Source organism: Gigantopelta aegis, chromosome 10, assembly GCF_016097555.1.
Source record: "Gigantopelta aegis isolate Gae_Host chromosome 10, Gae_host_genome, whole genome shotgun sequence".
NCBI lineage: Eukaryota > Metazoa > Mollusca > Gastropoda > Neomphalida > Peltospiridae > Gigantopelta > Gigantopelta aegis.
The window spans coordinates 31,886,235-31,905,533 of NC_054708.1; the positions used below are offsets into that span (position 1 = coordinate 31,886,235).

Below are 19,299 nucleotides of genomic sequence, written 5' to 3' on the forward strand. Positions count from 1 at the left end.
CAGTGTTCGAGATTAACGGTATCCCGATATCCCGGAGATACCAGAATTTAATTTTGGATACCTTCAATAACCCAGTATCCCACCGGAATACCAAATAATGTTGTTGATTTTTTTAATCCTGCGTTTTTATTTTTCTCTGAAACAATGAAAGTTGTCATTTACTGGTGAAGTTAAGTAACAGTGTCGTTCACATTTGTTACGATGTTATTTATGAATTTCATTTAAGTGGGTTACTAAATTCTCAAGTGGGATACCAGATTTTGAAATGTTATTATCCAACTGGGATACTGCCCAAAAATTTTAATCTCGAACACTGAGTACTATTTAAAAAAAACAAAAAAACATCCTATTAAGGGGAGTTAAAAATTATTCTCCATGAACTAGCTTCAGGGGAGTGATGTTAAGCCAAAATGATCTGGATATGATGATTCTTTTACATTTTGCTTAATAAAATTAATTTTAAACATAAATACTAGTTAATGTTATTAGAGGACCATGCACTGGTATCGTTAATATGATGATAATTTTTATATTCCAGTTGGTAAAGACATTCCGTGGTCATGCGGACAGTGTGACTGATGTGTGTTTTGCCGGAAAGGGAACTCTGTGCAGTGCTTCAGTAGATAAAACTCTCAGCTTGTGGAACGTTGAAGATGGACACAGGTGCAAAAAACTATATTTTCAAACATTGTGCTTATGAGTGGAATGAATGAAATATTTTAAAATGCTGAGTGCATATAAACAAGATAAAGTATCTCAAATGAAGACGATTTATAGCCTACCTGCAATTTCTTTCATTTAATGCTCATTAATAAATACAGGCATGACAGTCTTCCGCGGATCTGCAGAAATCCGCAGATTTGAAAGCCATTTAGGTCGTTTCTGTGAATCGTCCAAATCTGAGGAATTTTTGGGGGAGGGGGGGGTTAGGTACCTTTATTTTGTCACTCAGATAGTCTAAATACATTTTTCTCAATATTTCTAATCTGCTTTCGTGGCGTGTTGGATTACTTCATGCTTTAGACATCGCCCCTTACGGCCTTTGGTCGTGTACTGTCCGCTTTGTGCACAATTCGCAAAGCTTTCAGCTGATTTCATCAAGTGTCATTGTCATGCCTGTAAATAGCTCTTCTCAAAGTTGATGAAATGGGTGTCTAAGTAGTAGTGTTGGGTTTTCCACACCGAAGACACGGGTGTAGGAAGGTTCCGATAAGTGGGGGGACACACACACACACACACACACACACTATATATATATATATATATATATATATATATATATATATATATATATATATATATATATATATATATATATATATATATATATATATATATATATATATATATATATATATATAAATACATGTATAAATATATAAAAACCATCGCTGCTGCTAAAAACCAACATCACTGCTGGCCCCCTCACCCCACCCCCATTTGCTATGCCAGTGTAAGATTAAATTCATTGAGAATCATGCACATGATTGCACACATGCCCAGCAAAAACGAAAGTGATATTAGATGAATTAAATACAGTGGAATCTGTCTAAACCAGATTTCTGTGTAAACTGGCACAATTTTAAAGTCCTGTCCAGCTACCGTTAATTTATTAGGAACACAACTCTGCCTTCGTCAGATGCTGTCTATTCTGGACTTCAGATGCAAATTCAAGAACAAAAAACGGTTTGTGTAGTATTTAGTTCTGTCTACATCGCCACGCGATCTTACGTCTACTGTCTGCCAGTGGTTACCTTTTAAACAATGACATCATTTCCCTAGTAATTAGAACATCAAAGTGTTATGAAATAATAGCGCCTCTTTGAAGGTGTCATAAACAATGAACCACACCTGTTGTACATAAGTGGTGTAGGTAGTAAGATAAATCAGATTATTATATGTATGAACACATACATATGTGGCCATTCTTAATGATCAACATTTTATTAAGTATCCAAATTGTATACTGTTGAGATGGGGTTATTGCCAATATATATTTTTAAAGCAAAACAAATATGTTGCTAAAAATATCCCTTGTAAAATTATCTTTTTTATATACACTTTTAAGATGGGGAGAAGGTAGCAATAAATGTTTAACTCTTTGTACACTTGTGAAAATGTTGACTAGAAGTGTCCAACAATTAAAAGTAAAAAATATATTTTTGGAATAAACTAATAACATTCGAGTGATCATGAAGTTTGCAACTTTTGGTTTTAGAATGTAGTGGTTCACTATATTAAACATTTGACAGTATTCATGAACTACACAACCAACATTTAAATCAATTGCATAACCAATACACAAACAAAACAGATTCATGTGAAATATTGTTCCCTATTTTATCTGATTTCATCTTTTTGTGTATAAAATAATTTTCACAAAATAGATTGGGTATGATTTGAAATGCTAAACAAATTATGTTTACTTTGGTATGGTATAGGGATTTCAGATTTTGAAATATCATTTCTGCTTTTTTTTAAATCTGTGTCTTACATGCCTGATAATTTGTATTTCAGGATTGCTGTTTTGAAGAGTCACCAACGTCGTGTTAACTCCTGCGCCTCTGACTTGACAGGAAAGCTGGTCGCCTCCGCAGGGTGGGATTGCCAGATCGGAATCTGGAACACAAACTCTGGGTCTGGTGTTTGTAGTCTAAATGCTGGAAGGTAATTTATTCCAACAGTGTAAAAATGTCTTCCATCAAACAGCATTTCATTTTACTGTCTTCCATCAAACAGCATTTCATTTTACTGTCTTCCATCAAACAGCATTTCATTTTACTGTCTTTCATCAAACACCATTTCATTTTACTGTCTTTCATCAAACAGCATTTCATTTTACTGTCTTCCATCAAACAGCATTTCATTTTACTGTCTTCCATCAAACAGCATTTTATTTTACTGTCTTCCATCAAACATCATTTCATTTTACTGTCTTCCATCAAACACCATTTCAGTTTACTGTCTTCCATCAAACACTATATAATTTTACTGTCTTTCATCAAACACCATTTAATTTTACTGTCTTCCATCAAACACCATTTAATTTTAGTCTTTCATCAAATACCATTTAATTTTACTGTCTTTCATCAAACAGCATTTAATTTTACTGTCTTCCATCAAACAACATTTCATTTTTCTGTCTTCCATCAAACACCATTTCATTTTACTGTTCCATCAAACACCATTTCATTTTACTGTCTTCCATCAAACAGCATTTCATTTTACTGTCTTCCATGAAACAGCATTTCATTTTACTGTCTTCCATCAAACACCATTTAATTTTACTGTCTTCCATCGAACACCATTTAATTTTACTGTCTTCCATCAAATATCATTTCATTTTACTGTCTTCCATCAAACACCATTTCATTTTACTGTCTTCCATCAAACACCATTTCATTTTACTGTCTACCATCAAACACCATTTCATTTTACTGTCTTCCATCAAACAGCATTTCATTTTACTGTCTTCCATCAAACAGCATTTCATTTTACTGTCTTCCATCAAACACCATTTAATTTTACTATCTTCCATCAAACACCATTTCATTTTACTGTTTTCAGTAAAACACCATTTCAATGTACTGTCTTTCATCAAACACCATTTCATTTTGCTGTGCCAGGATGTAGCTTAGTGTTAGAGCACTTGTCTGAGTTATGATGGGTCACATGACTAATCACCCTTGATTGTCTCAGCTATTTCACTTTCCCAACCAGTAACCGATGACAGGTGTGTCAAAGGTCATGGTATGCAGTGTCCTGTTTATTGGAAAATGTGTATAAAAACATTTGTTTGATACCCAATAGCCAATGTATTTTGTGTGCTGGGTTGTCGTTAAACATTCATTCATTCATTTTTGTATGTATAACAGATTCCTTGCTGCTTTTCAGAAGGACTAACCTGTGCAACCATATTGATATTTTAGACAACAAACAGCCATACTTCAAAAAGTGTCAATTTAACCAATAACTCTTTCTATTCTACTTCTGTCTTCTTTATGATAACACTGCTAATTAACCTTATTGCATACAAGCCACATTCACATGATAGCTTTGCTTTGAATTTATATTGGCATTTATATGTAAGAATTTGTATAAAATGGCACCTAGTGAATAGTATTGTTTAATTATTTAGTCCTGTTAACGCTGTGGATTTCCACCCTGATGGCCAGCTCATTGCTACAGGATGCTGGGATGCCACCATTAAGATTTGGGATATCTTCCACAAAACGAGAAAAGCTGTAAGTATCAATTTAATGTTTCATTTTATCAGTGGTAGAATCTTCATTTTATAAGCATTTCTGGATTAAAAGTGGACCAAAACAAAATTATCAGCAGTTTTATAAATTTGGTCAGAATATTTTTAGCCAAAAAGCCAAAATTGTGATAAATCTACAGAATACACTGGGTTTTTTTTAGTAGTATATTCTTGAATTAATAGTGAAATACTTTTAATTCATGAAATATAATTTAATATACCTTTGGTGATTTGGCAAACAACAGTTTAAACCCTGAATTAAATTTGTTTAGCTGAGACAAACTGAACTGAACTGAACTACACATTTTCAAAGCATATTCCCCAAGTTGCCAACAATCTTTTTGGTCAGCCTTAAATAATGAAGATGTGGTGGTGGTTTCCTAATCCAAGCAGGGCCGGATTTAGACCTGGGGGGGGGGGGGGGGGGCTCGGGGTAGGGGCCTGGGGCACTTCAGGTTTAGAGGCCCCTCAACATAGAAATTAAATTACATGACAAATAAAAAAAATTAACTAATTTTATAATTATTACATTTTTATATAAAGGAAGTCCTTAGTCTGGGTGGTTACTCGGGCAGGGGGGCCTGGGGCAATTGCTCCCTTTGCCCCCTTATAAATCCAGCACTGAATTCCAAGCAGTAGAGCCAAACCAGTCAATTTTCCATTTCAGCTTATTTTCGTGCTTATATCCAATTAAGGTTCAAGCACCCTATCCTGGGCACACTCGTTAGATATCTGTGCTGTTAGTTGTTAGTGGTTTGCGAGAAAGAAGAAGGTGTAGTAGTCTTACACCTATCTAGTGAGTCGTGAAAGCTTGCTCTGGGTGGGAGCCAATACCTACACACCTACGCTATCTGGGCTGTTAGTTGTTAGTGGTTAGTGAGAAAAAAGAGGGGTGTAGTGGTCTTACACCTACTCATTGAGTCGTTAAAACTCGCTCTAGGTGGGAGCCAATACCGGGCTGCAAACCCTGTACCTACCAGCCTTATGTCCTGTGGCTTAAGCACAACACCACCGAGGCCGGTTGTCAAATTTCCATTATAGTTGATCATTGGAACATCTATATAACAGGAAGCATCTGTGATTACCTAGCTCCACAAAAAAAAAATGTTATGGTCATTTTAGTGGCTTCCAAGCAGCACAATTCTTTATATATATACATACATACACACACACACTGATATTAATTCAAATCAAATTATCAACATTTACCACCTATAGTTGCTGATTAAGCTGCATGCCGATGTGTTGTTTAAGTAAGCCTTCCTTTCCTTGTAAACTGCAGATCCTGCGAGGTCACAGTTCTTCGGTTCGTGATGTGGCATACTCCCCATCAGGCCGCCATATTGCCTCAGCAGCTCTAGACGGGGATGTCAAGATCTGGTCCGCAGCAAATGGATCTCAGGTATATTTAACAGCATTTATATTAGATTTTATTATACAGTGAAACTCCTCTAAACCAGACACCTTAGGGACCAAGTAAAAAGTCTGGTTTTAAGAGGTATTTGGTTTAGAGAGGTTCTCTCCTGCACAGATATTTGAAAAGGAACCTTGAAAAACGTCCGGTTTTCAGGGAATTCCTGTTTATAGAGGGTCCGGTTTTGAGAGGTTTCAGTATAATTTAGTAAAGTATTACCTGGCCTGCTACTATAGTCTGTCCCACAGGAAATGCCTTTTTTCATGCTATGGAATTTACTACAAGTTATTTATTTCTGAGTTGATACTATATGACATGATTTCGGGTATGGGTAAAATGAGCTCTTAAGACAGATGGGTGATTAAACAGGTTTGATTGATGGATGCCTATCTCTGGAACGCAGAAATACATCTACTTTTCCTCTCTGTAAAGGCATCATTGATGCAGTTTTTTTAAACGTTGATTTGACACCCAAATAGCCAATGTATTTTTGTGCTGGGTTGTCATTAAACCATTCATTCATTCATTCATTCCATTCATTCATTCATTCATTCATTCATTCATTCATTCATTCATTCATTCATTCATTCATTCATTCATTCATTCATTTATTTATTCTCTACAAAGGCCACCTGCACTTAAAAGACCACCTTTAGTAAATATCTTGTGAAATGTTCATAAACATGTCTGACTATGTTATGATAATTTTAGGTTGGAAATATTCGTGGACATGCATTACCAATCAACAGACTGATATTTACTCCCACCGGAAAGGAACTGATCACTGTCAGTGATGACCACAAGGTTAAGGTATGTAGTAGTATCTTCCAAATACTTAAAAACTGTCCTCATTTCGAAAACTAATTCATTTCACTTCAGGAGTCAGTGTCTCTTTCTAACAATAATTCATGTTAAGCACAAACATTGATTATGTCAAATTGAAATGTTTTGATGCCAAATTATTAAATTTTGAGTAATGTCAAATTATTAAATTTTGAGTAATGCCAAATGTTTTAATTTGAGTAATGCCAGAAGTATTTGAATTCAAATAATACCAAACTATTTTTTAAGGATTGTCTGTTATTTCTTTTACGTTCATCGGTGTATGAAAAAAAAAATCATCTGGAAACTGTGTGAATCGGCAAAGCTGTTCTCACATAAGTTTGCAAATGATTTTTTTGTTTATACCCAGATGAACGTAAAAGAAATAACAGACAATATTTATAATTAAATTAGAATCATGTGCTAAGAATAACACTAAAAATTCATACTTTATTTTGAATTATTTTTTGTCCATAAACAATAACGCTCACTAAGACAACTTGCCCATATAAAATTATGTCATCAGATATGACGTTCCCTGACGACGTAATATTTTCGTTCATTGAGAAATAATTAAATTTCCTTTATGTCTATACACTTTACGGCAATCTGATTGGTCCAGAGGTGCTTACTTTTTTTCGTTCATATCTCGATGAACCAAAAACATTTAAGCCACGCCTACTCCCCCCCCCCTCCCCCCACTGACTTGCACTACTTTTGTGCAACAAGCCGGATTATTCAGGCAACCATATTTATATATTTTGAAGAAAACACACGTGAAAGCAATAAAAAATGTATACGATAAATTAATGGAAAATGCTATAGCAGAGTAGACATGTAGATTCTTACACAGATTTAAAAAAACCCAACAAACTCTTCTCGAGTCATGACATGAGACTCGGTCGTTGGCCAAAGAAATCATGTAGGAAACTTCACGCCTGTAACTTACTTGTAAGCGATGTTCTACAGCTGTTGGTGAAAATTAAACGGTTCCACTGACAGCATAAATGTTAGACACGTTTCCTTAATTCACTTTCATAAAATATAAACTAAACACGAATAGGACAATTCCTTCCAATATAACTAAATGATCCGTAAAAATGCACAGCAGCTAGAGAAAATGGCATCCCTTATCAAAATTACGTCATTTACCAAATGACATCATTTACAAAAAATTACCGGATTCAAATAATAGTGAATGAACGTTTGCATTCTTACGCGACATAAGTATCAATGAAGTTTACACAAACAATACTACAGGCATATTTAAAGCTAAACAAAATAAATTCAATGATGTATTGTTAAAGTGTGCATAAAAATTTAATTATAAGATTTGACCACAATTATTTTTTGGTTCATGCAAGTATGAACCGAAAAAACGTATGACCCGCTATGTGGAGTAATAATTAAAAACCATAAATTCTTCACTCAGTGAACCAGCTTGCCTCTGAAACTGTACTCCCTTCATTTCATTTCTCTGTCAACATATATAGAGGATACTCCCCGAGTGTCTTGTGATATCATAATTTATCAGCACGAGTTGATAAAAGTATGAAATCCGAGGCTTGATGAGGATTTTTATACTTTTATCAACTCATGCTGATAAATTATGATATCAAAAGCCTTTAATGGATCTTCTTCTTCTCGTTCTTCGTTAGTCAAATCATCAGACCAGTCATTCCCACAAAGGAAGTGGTGTTCAGTAGTCTTTGATGGATGATATATAAATTTTATCTACCATTAAAACAGGTTTGGTCCGGCCACCTTGGGGTTCCACTGCATTGTTTGGGTTCGGAGAAGAACGGCCCGGTCACTTCAGTAGCTCTGTCCCCCACTGGGAAGAACGTGGCCGCAGGCTACCATGATGGACACACACGCATCTTTGATGTTAACACAGGTGAGTGGACCTCACAAAATGTCACATAACGGTGATACTAGCATGTTTGTTATTGTTAACATATACTATAAAATGCTTAAAACATCGGTAGATATCTTTACTCGGCTCATGATGGTGTCCAAACAATGTCAAGGACGAGATGGTTGTATATAAAGTCATGAATCAAGAATATTAATCATTTAGCGGAACAGGATTAGAGACATATTAAAACACATGGCAAGCTAAAACATTTCTGAATTTCAGATACATGGGCTCTTTTAAAGCTACTGACACTAGTTTATTTTTAGGTACATACCTTTCGAGTTACTACAACCATCAGGACGATTAGAAACACATTGAAGGAAGGAAGGATATGATTTATTTAACAATGCATGCAACACCAGGGCCGTACCCTCCGGGGGGGGGGCAGGGGGGCAGCTGCCCCCCCTGAGAATCTTGTCCTTTTTTTATTATATATATCTCCAGTAATAGCATAGAAATGTTTAATCTTTATAGTATGTTAAAAATTATTTATAAAATTTAGTGCCCCCCCATGGATTTTGGTCAGGGTACGGCCCTGAACACATTTTATTTACGGTTATGTGGCGTCAGACGTATGGTTAAGGACCACACAGATATTGAGAGAGGAAACCTGCTGTTGCCACTTCATGTGCTACTCTTTTTGATTAGGAGCAAGGGATATTTTATATGCACCATCCCACAGACAGGATGGTACATACCACGGCCATTGTTACACCAGTTGTGGAACACTGGCTGGAACGAGAAATAGCCCAATGGTGCCGTCTGAGACCGACACCGCATCAAATGAACGCTTTATCACTGGAATACGTCCAGCCCCAGAAACACATTGAATGTGCCATTGTGATAATTGATAATTTAGGCAAAAAACTGTAAATAACGAGTATGTTAATGGTGAAAAAAAAAGCTGTAATAGCCGAAAATATTATGACACTTTGTAAAAACTAAAAAAACGACACCACTAGAGCACATTGATTTTTGTAAAAACTAGGGCCGGCAGCTTTTACTTCAGTTTATTTTAAATATCATGGTAACTGTTGTTATTCAAATGGCTACCTTTTTATGAGTATTTCTACACTTCATACGAGCATTAAACTGGCCGTTAAGTCAGGCGCGTAGGACGGATTTTCAAAGTGGGGGGGGGGGGCTAATTTTTCTAGTTGTATAAAATGTGTTGTGTGAAATTGCGAGCACCGCAGGCGCGAAGCCCTAAAACCCCATAAGGAAAATTTTAAAATATTGACCCCCTTTATAGCGATTCTGGCGTGTTTTCGGCTTATTACCTGAAGGGAGGGTCAACTCAAACAAGAGCCTTATGTGTTGAAAAGATGCATACCCGGACCACCAACACATACTGACATTTTAACAAATGAAAAACGCGTAATTTTAGAGTTAATAAAAAAAACATGATTATTCCTGCTAACTGGGGGCAGCCATTTTGTTTTGTTTTTCTGACGTCCGGTGGTATAACTTGGGGCGAAGTGACGTCAGTTCCGTCCATCTCCTCTATGCACAGTGTAAACAAACACTCTAATTTACGACAAGACACTTCGCTTTCATCAATCTGACTTATAAAATAGCAGAAATGACTTGATAGTATAATAAACTAAAACCCCATAAGGAACATTTTAAAATATTAACCCCCTTTATAGCGATTCTGGCATGTTTTCGGCTTATTACCTGAGACATTTAAAGTCCCGAAATAAAAACTGCCGAACAAAAAAGGGGGGGTGGGGGCTCAACTTTCCTACATAAAATGTTTAAGTGTTTTATCAAAACATGCATGTTGTTCCACAAAATATGCACTTATAATAATTTATAAAAAACATTTTAAGGCAAATTACAAAACGGAGTCCTCGAGAATCTAGGTTAACAGACAACATTTTAGGAAAATGAATATAACAATTATAATGTCTTGCAATTGTGTTATAAGTTGAGCAAATGAATGGTTGTAATGGTAAAATTGTTTGGTTAAAAAATATAAACTGCATTCTGAATTTTAATAAAGATATAAACAGACATCCAAAAACATATTTATGTCAAAACATATAAGGAATATATATTTTTAGCAAGTATCTGTAAAGATAGTTTTACCAGCAGACGCCGTGACAGTCATGTGACTTCAATAACCAGATACCAGTATAGCTGAGAACAGACAGAAATATTTTTTAAAATTAAGTTTTCTTTCAAATTACAGTCTTTGAAAATTATAGAAAAAAGGTACTAAGAAATATGCCATGTTTATAAGTGGGTAAAGTTCAATCTTGTTTTCTTTGCTCGTTTAAACTTTATTTTTACAAACATTTCTGTGAATATGACAGACATTTGTTTACTTTCCCAATGCAAAAGACAAATATTCAAATGTACGAACAGTAGCTCACAAACAATGCAACAACCGAAACAGGGCAACGGACGATATATGTTTTCTCCAACATTTCAACATTTAGTTGATGAAACATTGAGATTTTAAACTTGTGGTTTTAAACAGAGACTTTACTTTTATTTGAAATATTTAAACATTTAGAATAGATAGATAATTCTTTAAATTTGATTTACAACTTAAGTCACATCTTGGAACATTTTGTTTTCAAACTTTTGATGAGCTACAATTGCAGATAATTGTATTTCAGGGCTAATGTTGGTTGAAGTAAAACATAACAGTGCCCGCATTCAAGCCATGACGTATTGTTGCCATGGAGACTACATACTCACCGGATCAGATGACTGCAGTGTCTTGGTATGTGACAGGTTTTAAAAAATATTTACTCCTTCATATGATTTATGATGTTGGTGGGAAACAAGGCAGGAGGTAGCTCAGTGGTGGAGAGCTCGCTTGATTGATGGATTTCAACTTATTTTTGTGCTTATATCCAATTAAGGTTTAAGCACGCTGTCCTGGGCACACAATTATGGATCACTGGTCGGTGCAAGTGGTTTACACCTACCCATTGAGCCTTGCGGAGCACTCACTCAGGGTTTGGAGTCGGTATCTGGATTAAAAATCCCATGCCTCGACTGGGATCCGAACCCAGTACCTACCAGCCTGTAGACCGATGGCTTAACCGTGTAATCAGTAGATGAACCCTTTGTTTGGTTGATGGGACGGGACATAGCCCAGTGGTAAACCGCTCGCCTGATGTGAACTCAGTCTAGAATCCATCCCCATTGATGGGCCCATTGGGCTTCTTTTTTTTCATTTTTTTTGTTCCAGCCAGTGCACCATGACTGATATATCAAAGGATGTGGTATGTGCTATCCTGTCTGTGGGATGGTGCCTACAAAAGATCCCGTGCTACTAGTGGAAAAATGTAGAGGGTTTCCTCGCTAAGACTATAATAATGTCGAAATTACCAAATGTTTGGCATCCAGTAGCTGATAATTAAAGAAACAAAACAAACTTTAGCCTCTAAGCATTAAGTATTTGGTTAAACCATTTAATCTTTATTCAAAACCAAATTCAGGGAACCCATTGTATTTTTGCATAACCTGTCATTACCATGCAAATGACATCCTAAATTTAATATGTGATCGAAAAGTGGGTGGCATAAAACGTTTGCAAGTGATACACGAATGAAACAATCGGTCTTGCTAATTTTGTTTAGGCCTGTCTAACCAGTGCCACTCACTGGTACACCAAAGTTTGTGATATCTACAGTTAAAACCCTCGGAACTGCATCCTGTGTAAACCAGAATTCGTTTAAAACCTGGATGCTTTTCACATTTTAAATATTAGTACAGAAGAGAACCTCTAAACCGAATACATCTTAAAACAAGACTTTTTATTTTATCCCATGTGTGTCTGGTTTAGAGAGATTTCACTGTATTCGCCTTTCTTTGGTTAAAGTATGTATTAAACTTCTCTTGCTGCTGTTCAGTGTGAAACGCCTGTGTGGTGGTAGCATGTTTTCTCACTTGCTATTAGTTACTATGACGCAGCATTATTCGATTTATATTTGTTCCTCTTTACAGGGTGTATACTACCAAATCAAATCCCATAGACGACAATAGTAATATATGTGGGTAAAACTCCTAACTGCCGCATATCAATCAACATAAACACCACAGATATAAATACTACCACCCCTCACCCTTAAAGTGAATCAGAAACAATTCGGGGTCAAGCTGAGATAACGGCTAGTTCCACACAAAATTTTGAGTACTTTTTTTTTTTACAGATACATACATACATGTTTCAAACACAAGGCTACTTGATGAAATAAAATTGCATACATTTTTTGCCCGGATGAAACTAATTCTTTTTACAACCAACACACTCACATTTATCGCCAATCACAGGACTTCTGGTTTCAACTTCTCTATCAAAAGTTCAGTGCACCTCGAACTTCGACCCAGCTGGAAGTTATTTGGTTTAATGCTACCTATAGTCTGTGTCACATAAAACTACACTGGAGAAATGATCACAGCTTTAGACTGCACCAAAGTCAAGGTGATAGACAATGTGCCAAAAATACATATGCCCCAAAAACAACCACGCCCAATTTAAGTGCAAATATGTCAAACTCAAAACATTTCACTTCAAAACCATTGAAATGTTAAGCTTCAATTAAATTAAAATAATTTGAAATGCATTTCTGAATGTCCAGCTATTTATAGAAGAAGTTTGTTTTGTTTACTGACACCACTAGAGCACATTGATTTTTTTATGAATCATCGGCTATTGGATGTCAAACATATGGTCATTTTGACACATTCATAGAGAGGAAACCTGCTACATTTTTTCACTAGTGGCAAGGCATCTTTTATATGCACCATCCCACAGACAGGATAGCACATACCACGGCCTTTGATATACCAGTTGTGGTGCACTGGTTGGAACGAGATATAGCCCAATGGGCCCACCGATGGGGATTAAACCCAAACCAAATGCGCTTTAAGCGAGCGCTTTACCACTGGGCTACGTCCCACCCCTTCTATTTATAGCTAATAACATTACTGCATTAAAAAGACTTTGCTGTGCTCAGAACAGACAGAAAACATGCTGTGTCCAAAGTAGTGGGATATAGAGCCCTGAATGATCCTTCCTGATTTGTTTAGTTGGATAAATATAATTTAAAATATGATGCCAACACAGGTGACGGTTACCAGCATTCACTGACGGTGAAAATACACGAAGTTTATTAAAACTGTAGTTATTGTTTTGTGCTTGTTTTGCTCCAATAACTGATGTGGAGGGGCATTCATTATTCTGTTTGACCGGCCTCGGTGGTGCAGTGGTTAAGCCATCAGACTACAGGCTGGTAGGTACTGGGTTCGGATTCCAGTCGTGGCATAGGATTTTTAATCCAGATACTGACTCCAAACCCTGAGTGAGTGCTCTGCAAGGCTCAATGGGTAGGTGTAAACCACTTGCACTGACCAGTGTTCCATAACTGGTTCAACAAAGGCCATGGTTTGTGCTATCCTGCCTGTGGGAAGCGCAAATAAAAGATCCCTTGCTGTCTATCGTAAAAGAGTAGGCTATGTGGCGACAGTGGGTTTCCTCCAAAAAAACCAATGTCAGAATGACCATATGTTTGACGTCAATAGCCGATGATAAGATAAAAAATCAATGTGCTCTAGTGACGTCATTAAATAAAACAAACTTTACTTTCATTATTCTGCTGATGGTTTACTTTTATAGTTTGTTCCCAGGGTTTAATCTGCATCCCCAAAGCGTTAGCACTTTTGACAAATTTGATCAGAAATCTATAGCCAAATTAATCTTTTAATCAGCTCAGTGAGCCAACACCAAGGAGACCCCATTTTCAAATTAGCTTTTTGGCAAATTAATAATGAAAACAATTTGCCAAATTCAACTTTAATTAAGGATTGTCTGTTATTTCTTGTATGTTCATTGGGGTATAAACAAAAAAAAATCATCCGCAAACTGTGAATCGGCGAAGCCATTCTCACATAAGTTTGCAGGTGATTTTTTTTTTTTCATACCCAGAAGAACGTAAAAGAAATAAGAGACAATACTTATAATTAAATTTGAATAATACTTGCTAATAATAACACTAAAAGTACATACTTTATTTTGAATTATTTTTGGTCCATAAACAATAACGCTCATTAAGACAACTTGCCCATATAAAATGACATCATCAGATATGACGTTCCCTGACAATGTAATTTTTTTGTTCATAGAGAAATGAACAAACTCCCGTTGCTACGTCTGGACCAATGGCATGGCGTTATATTGTAATGAATATAACAGAAATTTTATTATTTCTCATTTAACGACTAATGTCAGCTTAAAGCCTGATTTCCGTTACTTTTTCTGTTTTCAGTTGCTTCAATCCTATACTGGTGGGAAGCTTGCCAGTTTCGAGGGTCACACTAAACCTGTTCTCTGTGTCTCAGCTACGAAAGATGTGGTGGCCACGGCTGGCGAAGATTATACCTGTCTCATCTTCTCTGGACCAGAAATGGCCACCAAATACAAAAGGTCATTACTGTGGCAGACTGTTCTTTATTATTGTAAACCATTTAACATTTAGTACGCTGCTGGTGAGATATCTTTCAAGTTCTGGACCAGAAATGGCCATAAAATACAAAACATCATTACAGTGTCAAACTATTCTTTATTATTATTATTGTAAACCATTTAACCTTCAGGATATTGCTGGTGAAATATCTCGCTGGTGTTGCACAAGTTCATATGTTGTTTACTGTGTTTACTGGTACTAATTTATATTTCCCACCATTTTGCACATCCAAATAATGAAAAATAGTAACAGAATAACGGAAAGTTACTTCCATCATCAAAATGGCCAACTTACTGTTTAATTTTAAATAACTCTTATCACAATAAGGAAGGTAGGAAATGTTTTATTTAACGACGCACTCAACACATTTTATTTACAGTTATATAGTGTCAAACATATGGTTAAGTACCACACAGATATTGAGAGAGGAAATCCACTGTCACCACTTCATGGGCTACTCTTTTCGATTAGCAGCAAGGGATCTTTTATATGCACCAACCCACAGACAGGATAGTACATACCACAGCCTTTGATATGCCAGTCGTGGTGCACTGGCTGGAACGAGAAATAACATCACAATAAAGGCAGAATGTCTGTGTGATAGTCAGTTTGATGCTACATTTGACTTTTTTTAGCAACAGTATTAATATTGCTGTGGTCAGCAAGGCTCATTGATTGAGAACACTGGTAATGTATGTGTAGTAGTGTTGGTATAAAGTGCTCCTACTGGCAGTAGCTAGTGAGAATTTCCCTATTAGCTCAGTTGGTAGAGCACTGGACTCTCGTGATGAGAATCCGTGGTACAAATTCCCTCAGTCAAGGTTGATTTTTCTGTTACATATGGAGGACATCTGATAACAAACAGGCAAAAGTAAGCCTGACTTTATAAATGCTTATTGTTAAAATTAGCCTGTTATAAACCATATTTCACAGTCACTGTGTATTAGATACCAAATAGCCATAGTGTAACAGTGGCAGATCCAGAAAATCCATTTGGGGGGGTGGGGGGGTGGGAGGCAGTGACATGAGGTGGAATGCCAAGGGAACTTTGGTTGAGGTTTGGAAGTGGATCGTAAAAAAATGAAAATTAATATATAATAAAATTGTAACTATCGCAAAATTTAGGGGGAGGGGCGGACCCCTGGGCCCCCCTAGATCTGCCTCTGCTTAAAATATTCTGCTTTTTTTTCATTTCATTTTCTTTTTTGTTTTAAATTTGACACCTAATAGCCATTGGTTAAACCGCATACTGATGTGTTGTTAAATTGGCGTTCCATTTCTTGATTACACTTTAAAGGCATATTGTCAATGACCACTGACCTATTAAATAGCCCAACAAAGTATTACTTAAAATATATAAATTTGATTTGTCCCTAAATGTACTTTATTCAGTCATATACTTAGCCACCATACTCCACTTATTAATGATATTTCGTAAAAATAATTGAATTATGATCTATAATTCAAAAACTAATATTGTCAACAGTGTTGACATGGATTTCACACCGTCGTGTTTCAGTTAAGGTGATGCGATAGCTATAGATTTGGTTTCCAAATATTAATGTAATGTTAATTTATTATCCATTTTTAGAGAAATAAGGTTCTTAAATCTGTGACAGTATGTTTTTAACCGCTTTGTTTTACCATACATATAGTATTTAGAGATTTTGGTTTTGTTTCAGGTTACAGCCACAAAGAACGTTAAGTTACCACACTGGCCCCATAACGAGCTGCACATTCAACAACGACGGGACCAAGCTTGCTACTGCTAGCAGAGATTCGGTATAACTTACTGAAGTCCTATAGTTTCCTTTGTATGATGGTAGGACAGGGTGTAGGACCACTGGTAGGCTGCTCAATTCCATAGAGGCAGTGCCTTGTCTGTCCGGAAAAAAAACCCTTCATTTATAAACTTTGTTGCCAAAAACACAAGAATACTCTAAAATTCATAAATTCTGTGTTTCGTAATGTACCTTTCGTGATTAGTAGAGGGCGGGATTTAGCTCAGTGGGTTGAGTGCTCGCTTGAGGTGCTTGCTTTGCAGGATCGGATCACCTCGGTGGATCCATTCAGCTGATTTGGTTTTTTCTTGTTCCAACCAGTGCACCACAACTGGACAAAGACTGTGGTATGTGCTTTCCTGTCTGTGGGAAAGTGCATATAAATGATCCCTTGCTGCATTAGAAAAAATGTAGCGTGTTTCCTCTGATGACCATGAATCAGAATTACCAAATGTTTGACATCCAGTAGCCGATGATTAATTAATCATGTGCTCTAGTGGTGACATTAAACAAAACAAACTTCTTCTTTTTTCATGATCAGTAAAAGGATGCATTAAAAAAACGTCAAATGATTTTTTTTTATTACAGGTATTTCTTTACAGTACTCTCTTTATATATTGGCATTGAATTTGGGGATTTTTTAAATAGGATTTCACTAGAATCATAAACATGATTTAATGTAGATATTTTGGGATTCTGTCTCATAATAATCTTTCGCTTTCGACCCAAACTCTCGAAGTTTGCAGAAGTACAGATTCATGCTAAATTCACAGCTGTTTTGTCACCCATAAATCCGATTTATTGCTGATGATATAGAGAATAACTAGTTAATGACATCGGATATCTGCTTTATCCTGTGAAGGTAAGAATGGGAATTTCTCATTCGGCCTGAACAGGATAAAGCAGATATCCGATGTCATTAACTAGTTATTATCTTTATTCTACAGACTCTAAAAATTAAGGGGAAAAGCTATTATTTCTGTTATTTCAGCCACAATGTACGATGACCTACAGGTCAAATGAGAGATTTTGTAATGTAGGCTATGCATGTGACGTCACATGAGTGACTTTGCTTTATCCGTCATCATAGACTGTCAGTGGAAACGGTGGTTGCAGGATAACTCCATTTGTGTCTAAAGTACTGATTGTTTTTCAGTCTATCATCATCTGGGACATGCGTATTGTTCAGATGGATCCAGATCCGGAACCGGAGAAAGTTCTTCAAGCCTGCCACTCTGACTGGATCAACGACTGTCGGTGGTCGAACACTGGAGACTACCTGGTTAGTATTTGAACCGTACATCTACTCAGTACCATGCTGAATGTGTTACACTGTTTCTATCACCCTGACTCGCTCCAGCCAGTACACCATGACTGGTACATCAAAGGCCGTGGTATGTGCTATCCTGTCTATAGGATGGCGCATATAAAAGATCCTTTGCTGCTAATCAAAAAGAGTAGTCCATGAAGTGGCGACAACAGGTTTCCTCTCTCAATATCTGTGTGGTCCTTAACCATATGTCCGACGCCATATAACCATAAATAAAATGTGTTGAGTGTGTCGTTAAATAAACCATTTCCTTCCTATCACACTAACTGACGCCATATAACCGTAAATAAAATGTGTTGAGCGCGTCGTTAAACCATTTCCTCCTTCTTCTTCCTATCACACTGAATATAATAGGTTAACACTAGTCATTGTTTTTGTCTGGAACTTAAAAAAAATTTCATGCAAAAGTTGGACATTTTTCTTTTTGCAGAAGTGTCTTTAAACTCATTCATTCATTCATTTTTATCTAGGTTAAAAAACATAAACAGATTCTTTAATTTCTTTTCCCATTAAAATTTGTTGTTAGTTTGTTCGTTCTTTCGTTCCTTTGTTTGTTCAGAGCAGGATTTAAGTCATTCGGTTGAGTGCTCACTTGAGGTGCTTGCATTGCAGTATCAAACCACCTCAGTAGATCCATTCAACTGATTGGTTTATTTCTCATTCCAACCAGTGCACCACAACTGGTCAATGGCCGTGGTATGTGCTTTGCTGTTTCCTCTGATGACTGCCTGTCATAATTATCAAATGTTTAGATATCCATTAGCCGATGATTAATTAATCAATGTGCTCTAGTGGTGTCCTTAAACAAAACAAACTTCTTTGTGAGTTTGTTCATTCATTCATCAATCAATCAATCAATTCATCCATCCATCCATCCATCCATCCATCCATCCATCCATCCATTCATTCATTCATTCATTCATTCATTCATTCATCCATTCATCCATTTATCCACTTATTAATTTTTATCTGGGTTCAAAAATAAAAAGATTCTTTAATTTTTCATTTCTTTGTCCATTTAAAAAATGTATTTGTTTCTTCATTTATTTGTTCATCCATTAATTCATTAATTCATCCATTAATTCATTCATTCATTCATTCATTCATTCATTCGTCAATCAGTTTATCCATTCATCCACTCATTCATTTTTATCTGGGTTTAAAAATAAACAGATACTTTAATTTCTTTGTCCATTTAAAAAATTAACATACTGTTATCTTAAAAAGGGAAAAGATAAAGCTCAGTGGTAGGTAAGGTACCGTATTTACTGTCTTGCCTATTGGAAAG

General features: G+C 36.1%; 1 protein-coding gene across 1 annotated transcript in view; it reads left to right on the forward strand.

Moving 5' to 3' along the window:
* LOC121383581 (telomerase protein component 1-like) overlaps positions 1-19,299 on the forward strand; it is an 86,939-nt gene that overhangs the window by 46,875 nt on the left and 20,765 nt on the right. The window contains exons 33-42 of the mRNA XM_041513670.1: positions 539-663; positions 2,518-2,667; positions 4,139-4,244; positions 5,544-5,663; positions 6,387-6,485; positions 8,247-8,394; positions 11,043-11,149; positions 14,703-14,860; positions 16,583-16,682; positions 17,838-17,963. Coding sequence (XP_041369604.1) covers positions 539-663; positions 2,518-2,667; positions 4,139-4,244; positions 5,544-5,663; positions 6,387-6,485; positions 8,247-8,394; positions 11,043-11,149; positions 14,703-14,860; positions 16,583-16,682; positions 17,838-17,963 — 1,239 coding nt within the window. The remainder of the gene's footprint in view (positions 1-538; positions 664-2,517; positions 2,668-4,138; positions 4,245-5,543; positions 5,664-6,386; positions 6,486-8,246; positions 8,395-11,042; positions 11,150-14,702; positions 14,861-16,582; positions 16,683-17,837; positions 17,964-19,299) is intronic.